At 49.9% G+C, this 19,289-nt stretch overlaps 1 protein-coding gene and 1 long non-coding RNA gene across 5 annotated transcripts in view; one reads left to right on the forward strand and one right to left on the reverse strand.

Moving 5' to 3' along the window:
- map2k1 (mitogen-activated protein kinase kinase 1) overlaps nucleotides 1-19,289 on the reverse strand; it is a 62,198-nt gene that overhangs the window by 30,919 nt on the left and 11,990 nt on the right. For 2 of the 4 annotated variants that reach the window (XM_052481100.1, XM_052481101.1), the window contains 3 exons: nucleotides 15,678-15,802; nucleotides 14,506-14,985; nucleotides 13,831-14,310 (listed from right to left, as the gene is read on the reverse strand). In XM_052481100.1, the coding sequence (XP_052337060.1) occupies nucleotides 13,831-14,310; nucleotides 14,506-14,985; nucleotides 15,678-15,802 (1,085 nt within the window). Of the gene's footprint in view, nucleotides 1-9,106; nucleotides 9,318-13,830; nucleotides 14,311-14,505; nucleotides 14,986-15,677; nucleotides 15,803-19,289 lie in introns of those variants that run through there. The other 2 variants (XM_052481102.1, XR_008081498.1) reach the window with 2 other exon arrangements.
- On the forward strand, nucleotides 11,753-13,949 carry LOC127912197 (uncharacterized). The gene is made up of 2 exons (XR_008081499.1): nucleotides 11,753-13,405; nucleotides 13,587-13,949. It is a non-coding gene; the product is annotated as an uncharacterized LOC127912197 (long non-coding RNA).

Consider the following 19,289-nt stretch of genomic DNA (forward strand, 5'->3'; position numbering starts at 1 on the left):
ACACACAGAACTGATGTCCTCTCTCAACGACTTACAGATTGCTGTCATCTTGCCGTTCTCCTGTTTCAACTCGTCGAGCTGACCCTGGTAGAACTGCTAGCTGTTCTTCAGGTCTCTGGTCAAACTATTTTCTTGTTGTTGTAACAACTGCTTATAGGTCTCTTTTTGTTCGTTTAAAAGATCCTTCACGTGTGATAGAGAGACACCATTGTCCTCAACGGTACTCCCGTCGGCTTTGGTCTTTGTCATGGTAGCTAGCAATGAGAGAGACTCTAACCCAGAAGCTTATAAGAAATCCCACCACAACCTCCGACGAGCCAACAAACAAGAAAAGCGTCAATACAGGAATAAGATTGAATCCTACACCAGCTGTGATGCTTGTCGGATCTGGCAGGGCAAACTACCTACAAAGGTAGACCAAGCTGCGAGCTGCCCAGTGACGCGAGCCTACCAGACAAGGTAAATGCCTTCTATGCTCGCTGGAGGCAAACAACACTGAACAATGAATGAGAGCACCAGCTGTTCCGGACGACTGTGTGATCACGCTCTCTGTAGCCGATGCGAGTAAGACCTTTAAACAGGTTAACATTCACAAGGCCGCACACGGATTACCAGGACGCGTACTTCACTGACATTTTCAATCTCTCTCTGACCCAGTCTGTAATACCTACATGTGTCAAGCCATTGTCCCTGTGCCCAAGAACGCCAAAGAAACCTGTCTAAATTATTATCGTCCTGTTGTACTCACATCGGTAACCATGAAACGCTTTGAAAGGCTGGTCATGGTTCACACCAACACAATTGTATATAGTTTACTTTAGTTCATAAATATATTTTTTGTTATTCCTTGATCTCTGTGTTGTCTCCCTTTTTGATACGGGCTGCGAAATGGTTTTTGACAAACACCTACATGTGTCAAGCAGACCACCATAGTTCCTGTGCCTAAGAACGCCAAGGTAACGTGTCTACATGATTATGGCCCTGTACCAATCACATCTGTAGCCATGACGTGCTTTTGAAAGGGCTGGTCGTTGCTCACATCAACACCATCATCCCAGACACCCTGAACCCACTCCAATACGCATACCGCCCCAACAGATCCACAGATTAATGTATCTGTACTGGGAATCACCATCATCCCAGACACCCTGAACCCACTCCAATACGCATACCGCCCCAACAGATCCACAGATTAATGTATCTGTACTGGGAATCACCATCATCCCAGACACCCTGAACCCACTCCAATACGCATACCGCCCCAAAGATCCACAGATGACGCAATCTCACTGCCCTTTCCCACCTGGACAGGAGGAACACCTATGTTAAAAAGTTGTTAATTGATTACAGCTCAGCGTTCAACAACATATTACCCTTCAAGCTACTAGGCTCAGGACCCTGGGGCTTTCTGACAGGCCACACCCAGGTGGTGAGGGAAGGCAACAACACACCGACCCTCAATGTGGGGGCCCATCAGGAGTGTGTGCTTAGTCCCCTCCTGTACTCCCTGTTCACCCGACTGCGTGGCCACGCACGACACCAACACCATCATTAATTTTTTCAGACGACATGACGGTGGTAGGCCTGATCACGACGAGACAGCCTGTAGGGATCGTGGAAACGGAAAGCCCGAGCATGCCCCCCATCCACAAAGCAGGTTCGAGAGCTTCAAGTTTCTCGGTGGCCACATCACTAAGGAATTATCATGGTCCACACACACCAACACAGTTGTGAAGAAGGCACGAAGAAACCCCCTCAGGAGGCTGAAAAGATTTGGCCTGGGCCTTCAAAAAGTTATACCATCGAGAGCATAGTCCCCTCCTGAGGGGCTATCAGGGGACTACTGGTTAGTTATACCATCGAGAGCATCCTGACTGGCTGCATCACCGCCTGGTATGGCAACTGCTCGGCATCTGACCGCAAGGCTCTAGAGGGTAGTGCGTACGACCCAGGACGTCATTGGGGCCACGCTCCAGGTGGTGTCAGAGCCATAAAATTATTTGTAAAAGACTCCAGCCACCCAAATCATAGACTGTTCTCTCTGCTACCGCACAGCAAGCTGTACCAGTGCACCAAGTCTGGAACCAACAGGACCCTGAACAGCTTCTACACCCATAACAATGCTGAATAGTTAGTCCAGGTAGCTATTTAAATATCTACATTGACCCCCCCTTTTGTTATTGCACAAAATCTTCTGACTCATCACATACGCTGGTGCCACTGTTAATTATCTATCCTGTTGCCTAGTTACTTTACCCCTCCCCATATGTACATGTACACCTCAAGTAACTCGTACCCGTGCCCATTGACTCTGTACTGGTACCCCCTGTATATAGTCTCCACATTGACTCTGTACCGGTACCCCCTGTATATAGCCTCCACATTGACTCTGTACTGGTACCCCCTGTATATAGCCTCCACATTGACTCTGTACTGGTACCCCCTGTATATAGCCTCCACATTGACTTGGTCCTGGTACTCCCTGTATATAGCTCCACACTGACTCTGTACTGGTACCCCCTGTATATAGTCTCACACATTGACTCTGTACTGGTACCCCCTGTATATAGCCTCCACATTGACTCTGTACTGGTACCCCCTGTATATAGCCTCCACATTGACTCTGTACTGGTACCCCCTGTATATAGCCTCCACATTGAGTCTGTACTGGTACCCCCTGTATATAGCCTCCACATTGACTCTGTACTGGTACCCCCTGTATATAGCCTCCACATTGACTTGGTCCTGGTACTCCCTGTATATAGCTCCACACTGACTCTGTACCGGTACCCCCTGTATATAGCCTCCACATTGACTCTGTACTGGTACCCCCTGTATATAGCCTCCACATTGACTTGGTCCTGGTACTCCCTGTATATAGCTCCACATTGACTCTGTACTGGTACCCCCTGTATATAGCCTCCACATTGACTTGGTACTGGTACTCCCTGTATATAGCCTCCACATTGACTCTGTACTGGTACCCCCTGTATATAGCTCCACATTGACTTGGTACTGGTACTCCCTGTATATAGCTCCACATTGACTTGGTACTGGTACTCCCTGTATATAGCCTTGTTATCTTTACACATTGACTTGGTACTGGTACCCCCTGTATATAGCCTCCACATTGACTCTGTACTGGTACTCCCTGTATATAGCCTTGTTATCTTTACACATTGACTTGGTACTGGTACTCCCTGTATATAGCCTCCACATTGACTCTGTACTGGTACCCCCTGTATATAGTCTCCACATTGACTCTGTACTGGTACCCCCTGTATATAGCTCCACATTGACTTGGTACTGGTACTTCCTGTATATAGCCTCCACATTGACTTGGTACTGGTACTCCCTGTATATAGCCTCCACATTGACTTGGTACTGGTACTTCCTGTATATAGCTCCACATTGACTTGGTACTGGTACTTTCTGTATATAGCCTCCACATTGACTCTGTACTGGTACTCCCTGTATATAGTCTCCACATTGACTTGGTACTGGTACTTCCTGTATATAGCCTCCACATTGACTTGGTACTGGTACTCCCTGTATATAGCCTCCACATTGACTTGGTACTGGTACTTCCTGTATATAGCTCCACATTGACTTGGTACTGGTACTCCCTGTATATAGCCTCCACATTGACTTGGTACTGGTACTCCCTGTATATAGCCTCCACATTGACTCTGTACTGGTACCCCCTGTATATAGCCTCCACATTGACTTAGTCCTGGTACTCCCTGTATATAGCTCCACATTGACTTGGTACTGGTACCCCCTGTATATAGCCTCCACATTGACTTGGTACTGGTACTCCCTGTATATAGTCTCCACATTGACTTGGTACTGGTACCCCCTGTATATAGCCTCCACATTGACTTGGTCCTGGTACTCCCTGTATATAGCTCCACATTGACTTGGTACTGGTACTCCCTGTATATAGCTCCACATTGACTTGGTACTGGTACCCCCTGTATATAGCCTCCACATTGACTTGGTCCTGGTACTCCCTGTATATAGCTCCACATTGACTTGGTACTGGTACCCCCTGTATATAGCCTCCACATTGACTTGGTCCTGGTACTCCCTGTATATAGCTCCACATTGACTTGGTACTGGTACTCCCTGTATATAGCTCCACATTGACTTGGTACTGGTACCCCTGTATATAGCCTCCACATTGACTTGGTCCTGGTACTCCCTGTATATAGCTCCACATTGACTTGGTACTGGTACCCCCTGTATATAGCCTCCACATTGACTTGGTCCTGGTACTCCCTGTATATAGCTCCACATTGACTTGGTACTGGTACTCCCTGTATATAGCTCCACATTGACTTGGTACTGGTACGCCCTGTATATAGCCTCCACATTGACTTGGTCCTGGTACTCCCTGTATATAGCTCCACATTGACTTGGTACTGGTACCCCCTGTATATAGCCTCCACATTGACTTGGTACTGGTACTCCCTGTATATAGTCTCCACATTGACTTGGTACTGGTACTCCCTGTATATAGCCTCCACATTGACTTGGTACTGGTACTCCCTGTATATAGCCTCCACATTGACTTGGTACTGGTACTCCCTGTATATAGTCTCCACATTGACTTGGTACTGGTACTCCCTGTATATAGCCTCCACATTGACTCTGTACTGGTACTCCCTGTATATAGCCTCCACATTGACTTGGTACTGGTACCCCCTGTATATAGCCTCCACATTGACTTGGTACTGGTACTCCCTGTATATAGCCTCCACATTGACTCTGTACTGGTACCCCCTGTATATAGCTCCACATTGACTTGGTACTGGTACTCCCTGTATATAGCTCCACATTGACTTGGTACTGGTACTCCCTGTATATAGCCTTGTTATCTTTACACATTGACTTGGTACTGGTACCCCCTGTATATAGCCTCCACATTGACTCTGTACTGGTACTCCCTGTATATAGCCTTGTTATCTTTACACATTGACTTGGTACTGGTACTCCCTGTATATAGCCTCCACATTGACTCTGTACTGGTACCCCCTGTATATAGTCTCCACATTGACTCTGTACTGGTACCCCCTGTATATAGCTCCACATTGACTTGGTACTGGTACTTCCTGTATATAGCCTCCACATTGACTTGGTACTGGTACTCCCTGTATATAGCCTCCACATTGACTTGGTACTGGTACTCCCTGTATATAGCCTCCACATTGACTTGGTACTGGTACTTCCTGTATATAGCTCCACATTGACTTGGTACTGGTACTTTCTGTATATAGCCTCCACATTGACTCTGTACTGGTACTCCCTGTATATAGTCTCCACATTGACTTGGTACTGGTACTTCCTGTATATAGCCTCCACATTGACTTGGTACTGGTACTCCCTGTATATAGCCTCCACATTGACTTGGTACTGGTACTTCCTGTATATAGCTCCACATTGACTTGGTACTGGTACTCCCTGTATATAGCCTCCACATTGACTTGGTACTGGTACTCCCTGTATATAGCCTCCACATTGACTCTGTACTGGTACCCCCTGTATATAGCCTCCACATTGACTTGGTCCTGGTACTCCCTGTATATAGCTCCACATTGACTTGGTACTGGTACCCCCTGTATATAGCCTCCACATTGACTTGGTCCTGGTACTCCCTGTATATAGCTCCACATTGACTTGGTACTGGTACTCCCTGTATATAGCTCCACATTGACTTGGTACTGGTACCCCCTGTATATAGCCTCCACATTGACTTGGTCCTGGTACTCCCTGTATATAGCTCCACATTGACTTGGTACTGGTACCCCCTGTATATAGCCTCCACATTGACTTGGTCCTGGTACTCCCTGTATATAGCTCCACATTGACTTGGTACTGGTACTCCCTGTATATAGCTCCACATTGACTTGGTACTGGTACCCCCTGTATATAGCCTCCACATTGACTTGGTCCTGGTACTCCCTGTATATAGCTCCACATTGACTTGGTACTGGTACCCCCTGTATATAGCCTCCACATTGACTTGGTCCTGGTACTCCCTGTATATAGCTCCACATTGACTTGGTACTGGTACTCCCTGTATATAGCTCCACATTGACTTGGTACTGGTACCCCCTGTATATAGCCTCCACATTGACTCGGTACTGGTACTCCCTGTATATAGCTCCACATTGACTTGGTACTGGTACCCCCTGTATATAGCCTCCACATTGACTTGGTCCTGGTACTCCCTGTATATAGCTCCACATTGACTTGGTACTGGTACTCCCTGTATATAGCTCCACATTGACTTGGTACTGGTACGCCCTGTATATAGCCTCCACATTGACTTGGTCCTGGTACTCCCTGTATATAGCTCCACATTGACTTGGTACTGGTACCCCCTGTATATAGCCTCCACATTGACTTGGTACTGGTACTCCCTGTATATAGTCTCCACATTGACTTGGTACTGGTACTCCCTGTATATAGCCTCCACATTGACTTGGTACTGGTACTCCCTGTATATAGCCTCCACATTGACTTGGTACTGGTACTCCCTGTATATAGTCTCCACATTGACTTGGTACTGGTACTCCCTGTATATAGCCTCCACATTGACTCTGTACTGGTACTCCCTGTATATAGCCTCCACATTGACTTGGTACTGGTACCCCCTGTATATAGCCTCCACATTGACTCTGTACTGGTACCCCCTGTATATAGCTCCACATTGACTTGGTACTGGTACTCCCTGTATATAGCCTCCACATTGACTTGGTACTGGTACTCCCTGTATATAGCCTCCACATTGACTTGGTACCGGTACTCCCTGTATATAGCCTCCACATTGACTCTGTACCGGCACCCCCTGTATATAGCCTCCACATTGACTTGGTACTGGTACTCCCTGTATATAGCCTCCACATTGACTTGGTACTGGTACTCCCTGTATATAGCTCCACATTGACTTGGTACTGGTACTCCCTGTATATAGCTCCACATTGACTTGGTACTGGTACCCCCTGTATATAGCCTTCACATTGACTTGGTACTGGTACTCCCTGTATATAGTCTCCACATTGACTTGGTACTGGTACTCCCTGTATATAGCTCCACTTTGACTTGGTACTGGTACCCCCTGTATATAGCCTCCACATTGACTTGGTACTGGTACTCCCTGTATATAGTCTCCACATTGACTTGGTACTGGTACTCCCTGTATATAGCCTCCACATTGACTTGGTACTGGTACTCCCTGTATATAGCCTCCACATTGACTTGGTACTGGTACCCCCTGTATATAGTCTCCACATTGACTTGGTCCTGGTACTCCCTGTATATAGTCTCCACATTGACTTGGTACTGGTACTCCCTGTATATAGCCTCCACATTGACTCTGTACTGGTACCCCCTGTATATAGCTCCACATTGACTCTGTACTGGTACCCCCTGTATATAGCCTCCACATTGACTTGGTCCTGGTACTCCCTGTATATAGCTCCACATTGACTTGGTACCGGTACTCCCTGTATATAGCCTCCACATTGACTCTGTACCGGCACCCCCTGTATATAGCCTCCACATTGACTCGGTACTGGTACTCCCTGTATATAGTCTCCACATTGACTTGGTACTGGTACTCCCTGTATATAGTCTCCACATTGACTTGGTACTGGTACTCCCTGTATATAGTCTCCACATTGACTTGGTACTGGTACTCCCTGTATATAGCCTCCACATTGACTCTGTACCATAACACCCTGTATATAGCTCCACATTGACTTGGTACTGGTACTCCCTGTATATAGCCTCCACATTGACTTGGTACTGGTACTCCCTGTATATAGTCTCCACATTGACTTGGTACTGGTACTCCCTGTATATAGTCTCCACATTGACTTGGTACTGGTACCCCCTGTATATAGCCTCCACATTGACTTGGTACTGGTACTCCCTGTATATAGCCTCCACATTGACTTGGTACTGGTACTCCCTGTATATAGCTCCACATTGACTTTGTACTGGTACTCCCTGTATATAGCTCCACATTGACTTGGTACTGGTACCCCCTGTATATAGCCTCCACATTGACTTGGTACTGGTACTCCCTGTATATAGTCTCCACATTGACTTGGTACTGGTACTCCCTGTATATAGCCTCCACATTGACTTGGTACTGGTACTCCCTGTATATAGCCTCCACATTGACTTGGTACTGGTACTCCCTGTATATAGTCTCCACATTGACTTGGTACTGGTACTCCCTGTATATAGCCTCCACATTGACTCTGTACTGGTACCCCCTGTATATAGCTCCACATTGACTTGGTACTGGTACCCCCTGTATATAGCCTCCACATTGACTTGGTCCTGGTACTCCCTGTATATAGCTCCACATTGACTTGGTACTGGTACTCCCTGTATATAGCCTTGTTATCTTTGCACATTTCTTTCATCATTTAGTCAGATATACTTGGATGTGTCAGGGTTTGTTGCTTTTATGCCTAATCTTGCCAATGAAAAAAAAAATCATTAAAGTAGTTAGTACCCTATAGAACCCTATTCCCTATGTAGTGCACTACTTTAGACCAGAGCCCTATGGAACCCTATTCCCTATATAGTGCACTACTTTAGACCAGTGCCCTATGGAACCCTATTCCCTATATAGTGCACTACTTTAGACCAGAGCCCTATGGAACCCTATTCCCTATATAGTGCACTCCTTTTGACCAGAGCCCTATGGAACCCTATTCCCTATATAGTGCACTACTTTAGACCAGAGCCCTATGGAACCCTATTCCCTATATAGTGCACTACTTTTGACCAGAGCCCTATGGAACCCTATTCCCTATATAGTGCACTACTTTAGACCAGAGCCCTATGGAACCCTATTCCCTATATAGTACACTACTTTAGACCAGAGTCCTATTCCCTATATAGTGCACTACTTTAGACCAGAGCCCTATTCCCTATATAGTACACTACTTTAGACCAGAGTCCTATTCCCTATATAGTGCACTACTTTAGACCAGAGCCCTATTCCCTATATAGTACACTACTTTAGACCAGAGCCCTATTCCCTATATAGTGCACTACTTTAGACCAGAGCCCAGACACTCACAGCTGCCAGGCTGTCCGGGGGGTATGGGCTTGGGAGAGGTGGCGTCACTAGAACAGGCGTCCCCTTCCACCGGGAACCCAAAGATAATTTCCAGTTCGCGGGCGTCGGGGGGAGGGATTGGAAAGCGTCCGACAGCCATCTCAACCAGAGAGAGACCCATGCTCCAGATATCAGACTGGACAGAGTAGTGAGTTCCCTGGAGACGCTCGGGCTGGGGGGTAGGAGAGGGAGATGGGGGAGGGGGAGGGAGAGAGGGGGGGGAGATGGGGAGGGGGAGGGGGGAGAAATAGGGAGACAGGATGAATGATAAGAGCCAAAATAGTGCAAAGCTCTCTGGTGAATACAGTGATACACTGCCTGAATGCTTTTCAAGCAACAAATACATCATTATATTCCAGACAGTAAACAGAAATTAAAGTATAACTCTTTCAGATCTGTCAGCGTTTCCTGTTTCAAATAATAATTATAAAAATAAAGTTTGATGATGAGTTGATTATTTTAATCAGGTGTGTAGTGTTAGGGCAAAAGCCATAAATGTCAAGAGAGTCCCCTGGACCAGGCCAGTCCTCCTAAAGCCTAGTTCATTCTGTAAAATGGCTTCCCTGCACACAACTACACAGGATCCCCATTTTGCGTAGCTATTTGTAGTTCTTGTGTACTATGGTAGCTATCTGTAGCTATTTGTAGTTCTTGTGTACTATGGTAGCTATTTGTAGTTCTTGTGTACTATGGTAGCTATCTGTAGCTATTTGTAGTTCTTGTGTACTATGGTAGCTATCTGTAGCTATTTGTAGTTCTTGTGTACTATGGTAGCTATCTGAAGCTATTTGTAGTTCTTGTGTACTATGGTAGCTATCTGTAGCTATTTGTAGTTCTTGTGTACTATGGTAGCTATCTGTAGCTATTTGTAGTTCTTGTGTACTATGGTAGCTATCTGTAGCTATTTGTAGTTCTTGTGTACTATGGTAGCTATTTGTAGTTCTTGTGTACTATGGTAGCTATCTGAAGCTATTTGTAGTTCTTGTGTACTATGGTAGCTATCTGAAGCTATTTGTAGTTCTTGTGTACTATGGTAGCTATCTAAAGCTATTTGTAGTTCTTGTGTACTATGGTAGCTATTTGTAGTTCTTGTGTACTATGGTAGCTATTTGTAGTTCTTGTGTACTATGGTAGCTATTTGTAGTTCTTGTGTACTATGGTAGCTATTTGTAGTTCTTGTGTACTATGGTAGCTATTTGTATTTCTTGTGTACTATGGTAGCTATTTGTAGTTCTTGTGTACTATGGTAGCTATTTGTAGTTCTTGTGTACTATGTTAGGTATTTGTAGCCATTTATAGTTATTGCATTATAAACTCAGCAAAAAAAGAAACGTCCCTTTATCAGGACCCTGTCTTTCAAAGATAATTCATAAAAATCCAAATAACTTCACAGATCTTCATTGTAAAGGGTTTAAACACTGTTTCCCATTGCTTGTTCAATGAACCATAAACAATTCATGAACATGCACCTGTGGAACGGTCGTTAAGACACTAACAGCTTACAAACGGTAGGCAATTAAGGTCACAGGGTCCCTGCTCATTTGCATGAACGTGCCTTAGTCATGCTGCACGGAGGCATGAGGACTGCAGATGTGGCCAGCGCAATAAATTGCAATGTCCGTACTGTGAGACGCCTAAGACAGCGCTGCAGGGAGACAGGACGGACAGCTGATCGTCCTCGCAGTGGCAGACCACATGTAACAACACCTGTACACCTGTTTACCGGCAACAACGTCGGCAACAACGTCGGCAACAACGTCGGCAACAACGCCGGCAACAACCGGCAACAACGTCGGCAACAACGTCGGCAACAACGCCGGCAACAACCGGCAACAACGCCGGCAACAACGTCGGCAACAACGCCGGCAACAACGCCGGCAACAACCGGCAACAACGCCGGCAACAACGTCGGCAACAACGTCGGCAACAACCGGCAACAACGCCGGCAACAACGTCGGCAACAACGTCGGCAACAACGTCGGCAACAACGTCGGCAACAACGTCGGCAACAACCGGCAACAACGCCGGCAACAACCGGCAACAACATCACCTATGGACACAAACCCACCGTCGCTGGACCAGACAGGACTGGCAAAAAGTGCTCTTCACTGACGAGTCGCGGTTTTGCCTCACCAGGGGTGATGGTCAGGTTCGCGTTTAACGTCGAAGGAATGAGCGTTACACCAAAGCCTGTACTCTGGAGAGGGATCGATTTGGAGGTGGAGGGTCCGTCATGGTCTGCAGCGGTGTGTCACAGCATCATCGGACTGAGCTTGTTGTTATTGTAGGTAATCTCAACGCTGTGCGTTCCAGGGAAGACACCCTCCTCCCTCATGTGGTACCCTTCCTGCAGAATCATCCTGACATGACCCTGATACTGACTGTTACTTTTGATTTTGACCCCCCACCACCCACCACCCCTTTTGTTCAGGGACACATTATTCACATTTACATTTAAGTCATTTAGCAGACGCTCTTATCCAGAGCGACTTACAAATTGGTGCATTCACCTTATGACATCCAGTGGAACAGCCACTTTACAATAGTGCATCTAAATCTTTTAAGGGGGGGGGGGGTGAGAAGGATTACTTTATCCTATCCTAGGTATTCCTTAAAGAGGTGGGGTTTCAGGTGTCTCCGGAAGGTGGTGATTGACTCCGCTGTCCTGGCGTCGTGAGGGAGTTTGTTCCACCATTGGGGGGCCAGAGCAGCGAACAGTTTTGCCTGGGCTGAGCGGGAACTGTACTTCCTCAGTGGTAGGGAGGCGAGCAGGCCAGAGGTGGATGAACGCAGTGCCCTTGTTTGGGTGTAGGGCCTGATCAGAGCCTGGAGGTACTGAGGTGCTGTTCCCCTCACAGCTCCGTAGGCAAGCACCATGGTCTTGTAGCAGATGCGAGCTTCAACTGGAAGCCAGTGGAGAGAGCGGAGGAGCGGGGTGACGTGAGAGAACTTGGGAAGGTTGAACACCAGACGGGCTGCGGCGTTCTGGATGAGTTGTAGGGGTTTAATGGCACAGGCAGGGAGCCCAGCCAACAGCGAGTTGCAGTAATCCAGACGGGAGATGACAAGTGCCTGGATTAGGACCTGCGCCGCTTCCTGTGTGAGGCAGGGTCGTACTCTGCGGATGTTGTAGAGCAGTGGTCACCAAACTACGGCCCGCGGGCCGGATACGGCCCGTCAGCACATTTGGCCCGGCCCTCTGAACAATACCAGAGACGCTATCAAATTTTTTTCCTATTTGGCCTCCAGAAAAAAAATCCTAGGCCCGGCCCTGTCAAAGAGAGAACGGAATAATGGCGAAAAGGTTAGGTAAGAGAAAAATTGATTCAGAATGCAGGGTATTTAACCTGCAGTGGACAAACGATTATTTTTTTGTTCAATGCAAAGAAAAGGCTGTTTATAATATATGCCATTTAGCTGACGCTTTTATCCAAAGCGACTTACAGTCATGTGTGCATACATTCTACGTATGGGTGGTCCCGGGAATCGAACCCACTACCCTGGCGTTACAAGCGCCATGCTCTACCAACTGAGCCACAGAAGGACCACATTATCTCATCTGTCAAGAGACGGTGGCGGTATTCAAAGAATACAATCTTCGCCGACACTATGAATCCCTTGTAACTTGCAGCTACAAGGCGAGGGGAAACTCATTTGCGACATGTATTCACACATAAAAGCATTTGAGGTGAAATTAGCGCTGCTTTTGGAACAAGTGAAAAAGCGCAACTTCGTCCATCTTCCTGCTACCCAAAACCTGTCGACAGAGAACCCAGCGGTCCCGTTCCCAGCTGAAAAGTGCGTGGAAGCACTGGAAATGCTGAAGGCAGAGTTCGGTGTGCGATTCAGTGAACTACATGTTCATGCAAAAGAAATCCGTCTTTTTCAGAACCCCTTTGTTGCCGACATTGATGAAGCCCAGCCTTCATATCAGTTTGAGTTGGCTGAGTTACAGAACTGTGATGTTCTGAAAGACGCATTCAAGCCCAACAGTCTCATTGACTTCTATGCCGCCCTCCCAAACGACACATATCCAAACATCAAAACACGCAATGAAAATGTCCACAGTTTTTGGCAGCACGTATATCTGCGAGAAAACCTTTTCTCGCATGAAACTGCTGAAAACCCCGATGAGATCAAGATTGACAGATGAACATTTGCATCAGTGCTTGAGACTGGCTGTAACTAGAATGGAACCTGATATTCAACTTCTCACCAGCCAGATGCAGGCCCACAGTTCACACTGATGAACATACATAGGTAAGCTCACTTTTCTGACTTGAATGAGTCATTCTGAGCATAAACAAATATAATCATAATAAAATCTACTGGGATAAAATCCATCTTTACAACCATACTGGTAGTGAAATGTATTGTGCTGTGTAGGTGCTGTATCACTTAGTTCAGTTTCTCAACCTGCTTCTTTTGTGGTTTTTCACAGGGAAGTTGATGAGAGAGAGCTGCAAACAGCGGTGTCTACAAGCCTACTGGAACCTACAAAAGGATTATAAGGAAGGAACACAAGAACTTTAAGAGACTGCTCATATGTGTCAGAGAGATTCTGCTCTGACAACTGAGCTGAACTTTTATCTGTTAAGATTGTGCATGGCACGACAGAAAGTTAATGTTCCATGGCTTTTTTTTTTTTTCTATGAAGAACCCAGAGAGGGTTATTTAGTTATTATTTATTTCATTAATAGTGTTATTATTTGTTTCCTGACTTTTTTTTCTGTAAAGAACCTGGAAAGGGTTATTTGGTTATGTGTGGCTTTCTGGAAAACAATACATTTTTTAAGCTCCCCTACGATCGTCACACTTTTTCTGTTACAAACTGACACCGGCCCCCCATCAGAGAAGGGAAAAGTTATGTGGCCCTCACAGGAAAAAGTTTGGGGACCCCTGTTGTAGAGCATGAACCTACAGGAACGGGCCACCGCCTTGATGTTAGTTGAGAACGACAGGGTGTTATCCAGGATCACGCCAAGGTTCTTAGCGCTCTGGGAGGAGGACACAATGGAGTTGTCAACCGTGATGGCGAGATCATGGAACGGGCAGTCCTTCCCCGGGAGGAAGAGCAGCTCCATCTTGCCGAGGTTCAGCTTGAGGTGGTGATCCGTCATCCACACTGATATGTCTGCCAGACATGCAGAGATGCGATTCGCCACCTGGTGATCAGAAGGGGGAAAGGAGAAGATTAATTGTGTGTCGTCTGCATAGCAATGATAGGAGAGACCATGTGAGGTTATGACAGAGCCAAGTGACTTGGTGTATAGCGAGAATAGGAGAGGGCCTAGAACAGAGCCCTGGGGGACACCAGTGGTGAGAGCGCGTGGTGAGGAGACAGATTCTCGCCACGCCACCTGGTAGGAGCGACCTGTCAGGTAGGACGCAATCCAAGCGTGGGCCGCGCCGGAGATGCCCAACTCGGAGAGGGTGGAGAGGAGGATCTGATGGTTCACAGTATCGAAGGCAGCCGATAGGTCTAGAAGGATGAGAGCAGAGGAGAGAGAGTTAGCTTTAGCAGTGCGGAGCGCCTCCGTGATACAGAGAAGAGCAGTCTCAGTTGAATGACTAGTCTTGAAACCTGACTGATTTGGATCAAGAAGGTCATTCTGAGAGAGATAGCGGGAGAGCTGGCCAAGGACGGCACGTTCAAGAGTTTTGGAGAGAAAAGAAAGAAGGGATACTGGTCTGTAGTTGTTGACATCGGAGGGATCGAGTGTAGGTTTTTTCAGAAGGGGTGCAACTCTCGCTCTCTTGAAGACGGAAGGGACGTAGCCAGCGGTCAGGGATGAGTTGATGAGCGAGGTGAGGTAAGGGAGAAGGTCTCCGGAAATGGTCTGGAGAAGAGAGGAGGGGATAGGGTCAAGCGGGCAGGTTGTTGGGCGGCCGGCCGTCACAAGACGCAAGATTTCATCTGGAGAGAGAGGGAAGAAAGAGGTCAGAGCACAGGGTAGGGCAGTGTGAGCAGAACCAGCGGTGTCGTTTGACTTAGCAAACGAGGATCGGATGTCGTCGACCTTCTTTTCAAAATGGTTGACGAAGTCATCTGCAGAGAGGGAGGAGGGGGGGGAGGGGGAGGAGGATTCAGGAGGGAGGAGAAGGTGGCAAAGAGCTTCCTAGGGTTAGAGGCAGATGCTTGGAATTTAGAGTGGTAGAAAGTGGCTTTAGCAGCAGAGACAGAGGAGGAAAATGTAGAGAGGAGGGAGTGAAAGGATGCCAGGTCCGCAGGGAGGCGAGTTTTCCTCCATTTCCGCTCGGCTGCCCGGAGCCCTGTTCCATTTATGTTAGTCACATGTCTGTGGAATTTGTTCAGTTTATGTCTCAGTTGTTGAATCTTGTTATGTTCATATAAATATTTACACATGTTAAGTTTGCTGAAAATAAAACGCAGTTGACAGTGAGAGGACGTTTATTTTCTTGCTGAGTTTTACTATGTAGGGTATAAATAAGGCTGAACAGTAGCTGAGGAGACAGACAGAGTGTGATGGCAGCAGGAGAGAACTATAGGTCGGCTACTGTAGTAACTTACAGACATGTAGGAGCGGGTTCCCACAAAGGAGTTGGCCATGGAGTCGATGAGCTGACCGCTCACTCCAAAGTCACACAGCTTGATCTCACCACGGGAGCTAACCAAGATGTTCGATGGCTTCACATCTGAGAGACAGGCAGAGAGAGAGACAGGCAGGGAGGGAGACAGGCAGGGAGGGAGACAGGCAGGGAGGGAGACAGGCAGGGAGGGAGACAGGCAGGAGGAGACAGGCAGGAGGGAGACAGGCAGAGAGGGAGACAGGCAGAGAGGAGACAGGCAGGGAGGAGACAGGCAGGGAGGGAGACAGGCAGGGAGGAGACAGGCAGAGAGGGAGACAGGCAGAGAGGGAGACAGGCAGAGAGGAGACAGGCAGAGAGGGAGACAGGCAGAGAGGGAGACAGGCAGAGAGGGAGACAGGCAGAGGGGAGACAGGCAGAGAGGGAGACAGGCAGAGAGGGAGACAGGCAGGGAGGGAGACAGGCAGGGAGGGAGACAGGCAGGGAGGGAGACAGGTAGAGAGGAGACAGGCAGGGAGGGAGACACAGGGAGAGACAGGGAGAGGGAGACAGGTAGAGAGGGAGACAGGTAGAGAGGGAGACAGGTAGAGAGGGAGACAGGCAGGAAGGGAGACAGGTAGAGAGGGAGACAGGTAGAGAGGGAGACAGGCAGGAAGGGAGACAGGCAGGGAGGGAGACAGGCAGGGAGGGAGACAGGCAGGGAGGGAGACAGGCAGAGAGGGAGACAGGCAGAGAGGGAGACAGGCAGAGAGGGAGACAGGCAGGGAGGGAGACAGGCAGGGAGGGAGACAGGTAGAGAGGGAGACAGGTAGAGAGGGAGACAGGTAGAGAGGGAGACAGGCAGGAAGGGAGACAGGTAGAGAGGGAGACAGGTAGAGAGGGAGACAGGTAGAGAGGAGACAGGTAGAGAGGGAGACAGGCAGGAAGGGAGACAGGCAGGAGGGAGACAGGCAGGGAGGGAGACAGGCAGAGAGGGAGACAGGCAGGGAGGGAGACAGGCAGGAGGGAGACAGGCAGGGAGGGAGACAGGCAGGGAGGGAGACAGGCAGGAGGAGACAGGCAGGAGGGAGACAGGCAGGGAGGAGACAGGCAGGGAGGGAGACAGGCAGGGAGGGAGACAGGCAGAGAGGGAGACAGGCAGAGAGGGAGACAGGCAGAGAGGGAGACAGGCAGGGAGGGAGACAGGTAGAGAGGGAGACAGGCATGGAGGGAGACAGGCAGGGAGGGAGACAGGCAGGGAGGGAGACAGGCAGGGAGGGAGACAGGCAGAGAGGGAGACAGGCAGAGAGGGAGACAGGCAGAGAGGGAGACAGGCAGAGAGGGAGACAGGCAGAGAGGGAGACAGGCAGAGAGGGAGACAGGCAGAGAGGGAGACAGGCAGAGAGGGAGACAGGCAGAGAGGGAGACAGGCAGAGAGGGAGACAGGCAGAGAGGGAGACAGGCAGGGAGGGAGACAGGCAGGGAGGGAGACAGGCAGGGAGGGAGACAGGCAGAGAGGGAGACAGGCAGAGAGGGAGACAGGCAGGAAGGAGACAGGCAGGGAGGGAGACAGGCAGGGAGGGAGACAGGCAGAGAGGGAGACAGGCAGGAGGAGACAGGCAGGAGGGAGACAGGCAGGGAGGAGACAGGCAGGGAGGGAGACAGGCAGGGAGGGAGACAGGCAGGGAGGGAGACAGGCAGGAGGGAGACAGGCAGGAGGAGACAGGCAGGGAGGGAGACAGGCAGGGAGGGAGACAGGCAGGGAGGGAGACAGGCAGGGAGGGAGACAGGCAGGGAGGGAGACAGGCAGGGAGGGAGACAGGCAGAGAGGGAGACAGGCAGGGAGGGAGACAGGGAGAGAGGGAGACAGGCAAGGAGGGAGACAGGCAAGGAGGGAGACAGGCAGGGAGGGAGACAGGCAGGGAGGGAGACAGGCAGAGAGGGAGACAGGCAGAGAGGGAGACAGGCAGAGAGGGAGACAGGCAGAGAGGGAGACAGGCAGGGAGGGAGACAGGCAGAGAGGGAGACAGGCAGAGAGGGAGACAGGCAGAGAGGGAGACAGGCAGAGAGGGAGACAGGTAGAGAGGGAGACAGGCAGGGAGGGAGACAGGCAGGAGGAGACAGGCAGGAGGGAGACAGGCAGGGGGAGACAGGCAGGAGGAGACAGGCAGAGAGGGAGACAGGCAGAGAGACAGGTAGAGAGGGAGACAGGCAGGGAGGGAGACAGGCAGGGAGGGAGACAGGCAGGGAGGGAGACAGGCAGGGAGGGAGACAGGCAGGGAGGGAGACAGGCAGGGAGGGAGACAGGCAGGAGGGAGACAGGCAGGGAGGGAGACAGGTAGAGAGGGAGACAGGCAGAGAGGGAGACAGGCAGAGAGGGAGACAGGCAGGCAGGGAGGGAGACAGGCAGAGAGGGAGACAGGCAGGGAGGGAGACAGGCAGAGGGAGACAGGCAGAGGGAGACAGGCAGAGAGGGAGACAGGCAGAGGGAGACAGGCAGAGGGAGACAGGCAGAGAGGGAGACAGGCAGAGAGGAGACAGGCAGAGAGGGAGACAGGCAGAGAGGGAGACAGGCAGAGAGGGAGACAGGCAGAGAGGGAGACAGGCAGAGAGGGAGACAGGCAGAGAGGGAGACAGGCAGAGAGGGAGACAGGCAGAGAGGGAGACAGGCAGAGGGAGACAGGTAGAGGGAGACAGGTAGAGGGAGACAGGTAGAGGGAGACAGGTAGAGGGAGACAGGTAGAGGGAGACAGGTAGAGAGGGAGACAGGCAGAGAGAGACAGGCAGAGAGAGACAGGCAGGAAGGGAGACAGGTAGAGAGGGAGACAGGTAGAGAGGCAGAGAGAGAGACAGGTAGAGGGAGACAGGCAGGGAGGGAGACAGGTAGAGAGGGAGACAGGCAGAGAGGGAGACAGGCAGAGAGGGAGACAGGCAGAGAGGGAGACAGGCAGAGAGGGAGACAGGCAGAGGGAGACAGGCAGAGAGGAGACAGGCAGAGAGGGAGACAGGCAGAGAGGAGACAGGCAGAGGGAGACAGGCAGAGAGAGGGAGACAGGCAGAGAGGAGACAGGCAGAGAGGGAGACAGGCAGAGAGGGAGACAGGCAGAGAGGGAGACAGGCAGAGAGGAGACAGGCAGAGAGGGAGACAGGCAGAGAGGGAGACAGGCAGAGAGGGAGACAGGCAGAGAGGAGACAGGTAGAGGGAGACAGGTAGAGGGAGACAGGTAGAGGGAGACAGGTAGAGGGAGACAGGTAGAGGGAGACAGGTAGAGAGGGAGACAGGCAGAGGGAGACAGGCAGAGAGAGAGAGGCAGAGAGAGACAGGCAGGAAGGAGACAGGGAGAGAGGAGACAGGCAGAGAGAGAGACAGGCAGGGAGGGAGACAGGCAGAGAGGGAGACAGGCAGAGAGGGAGACAGGCAGAGAGGGAGACAGGCAGAGGGAGACAGGCAGAGAGGGAGACAGGCAGAGAGGGAGACAGGTAGAGAGGGAGACAGGCAGAGAGAGAGACAGGCAGAGAGGGAGACAGGCAGAGAGGGAGACAGGCAGAGAGGGAGACAGGCAGAGAGGGAGACAGGCAGAGAGGGAGACAGGCAGAGAGGGAGACAGGCAGAGAG

The sequence above is a fragment of the Oncorhynchus keta genome, chromosome 26 (genome assembly GCF_023373465.1).
Source record: "Oncorhynchus keta strain PuntledgeMale-10-30-2019 chromosome 26, Oket_V2, whole genome shotgun sequence".
NCBI classification, from domain to species: domain Eukaryota; kingdom Metazoa; phylum Chordata; class Actinopteri; order Salmoniformes; family Salmonidae; genus Oncorhynchus; species Oncorhynchus keta.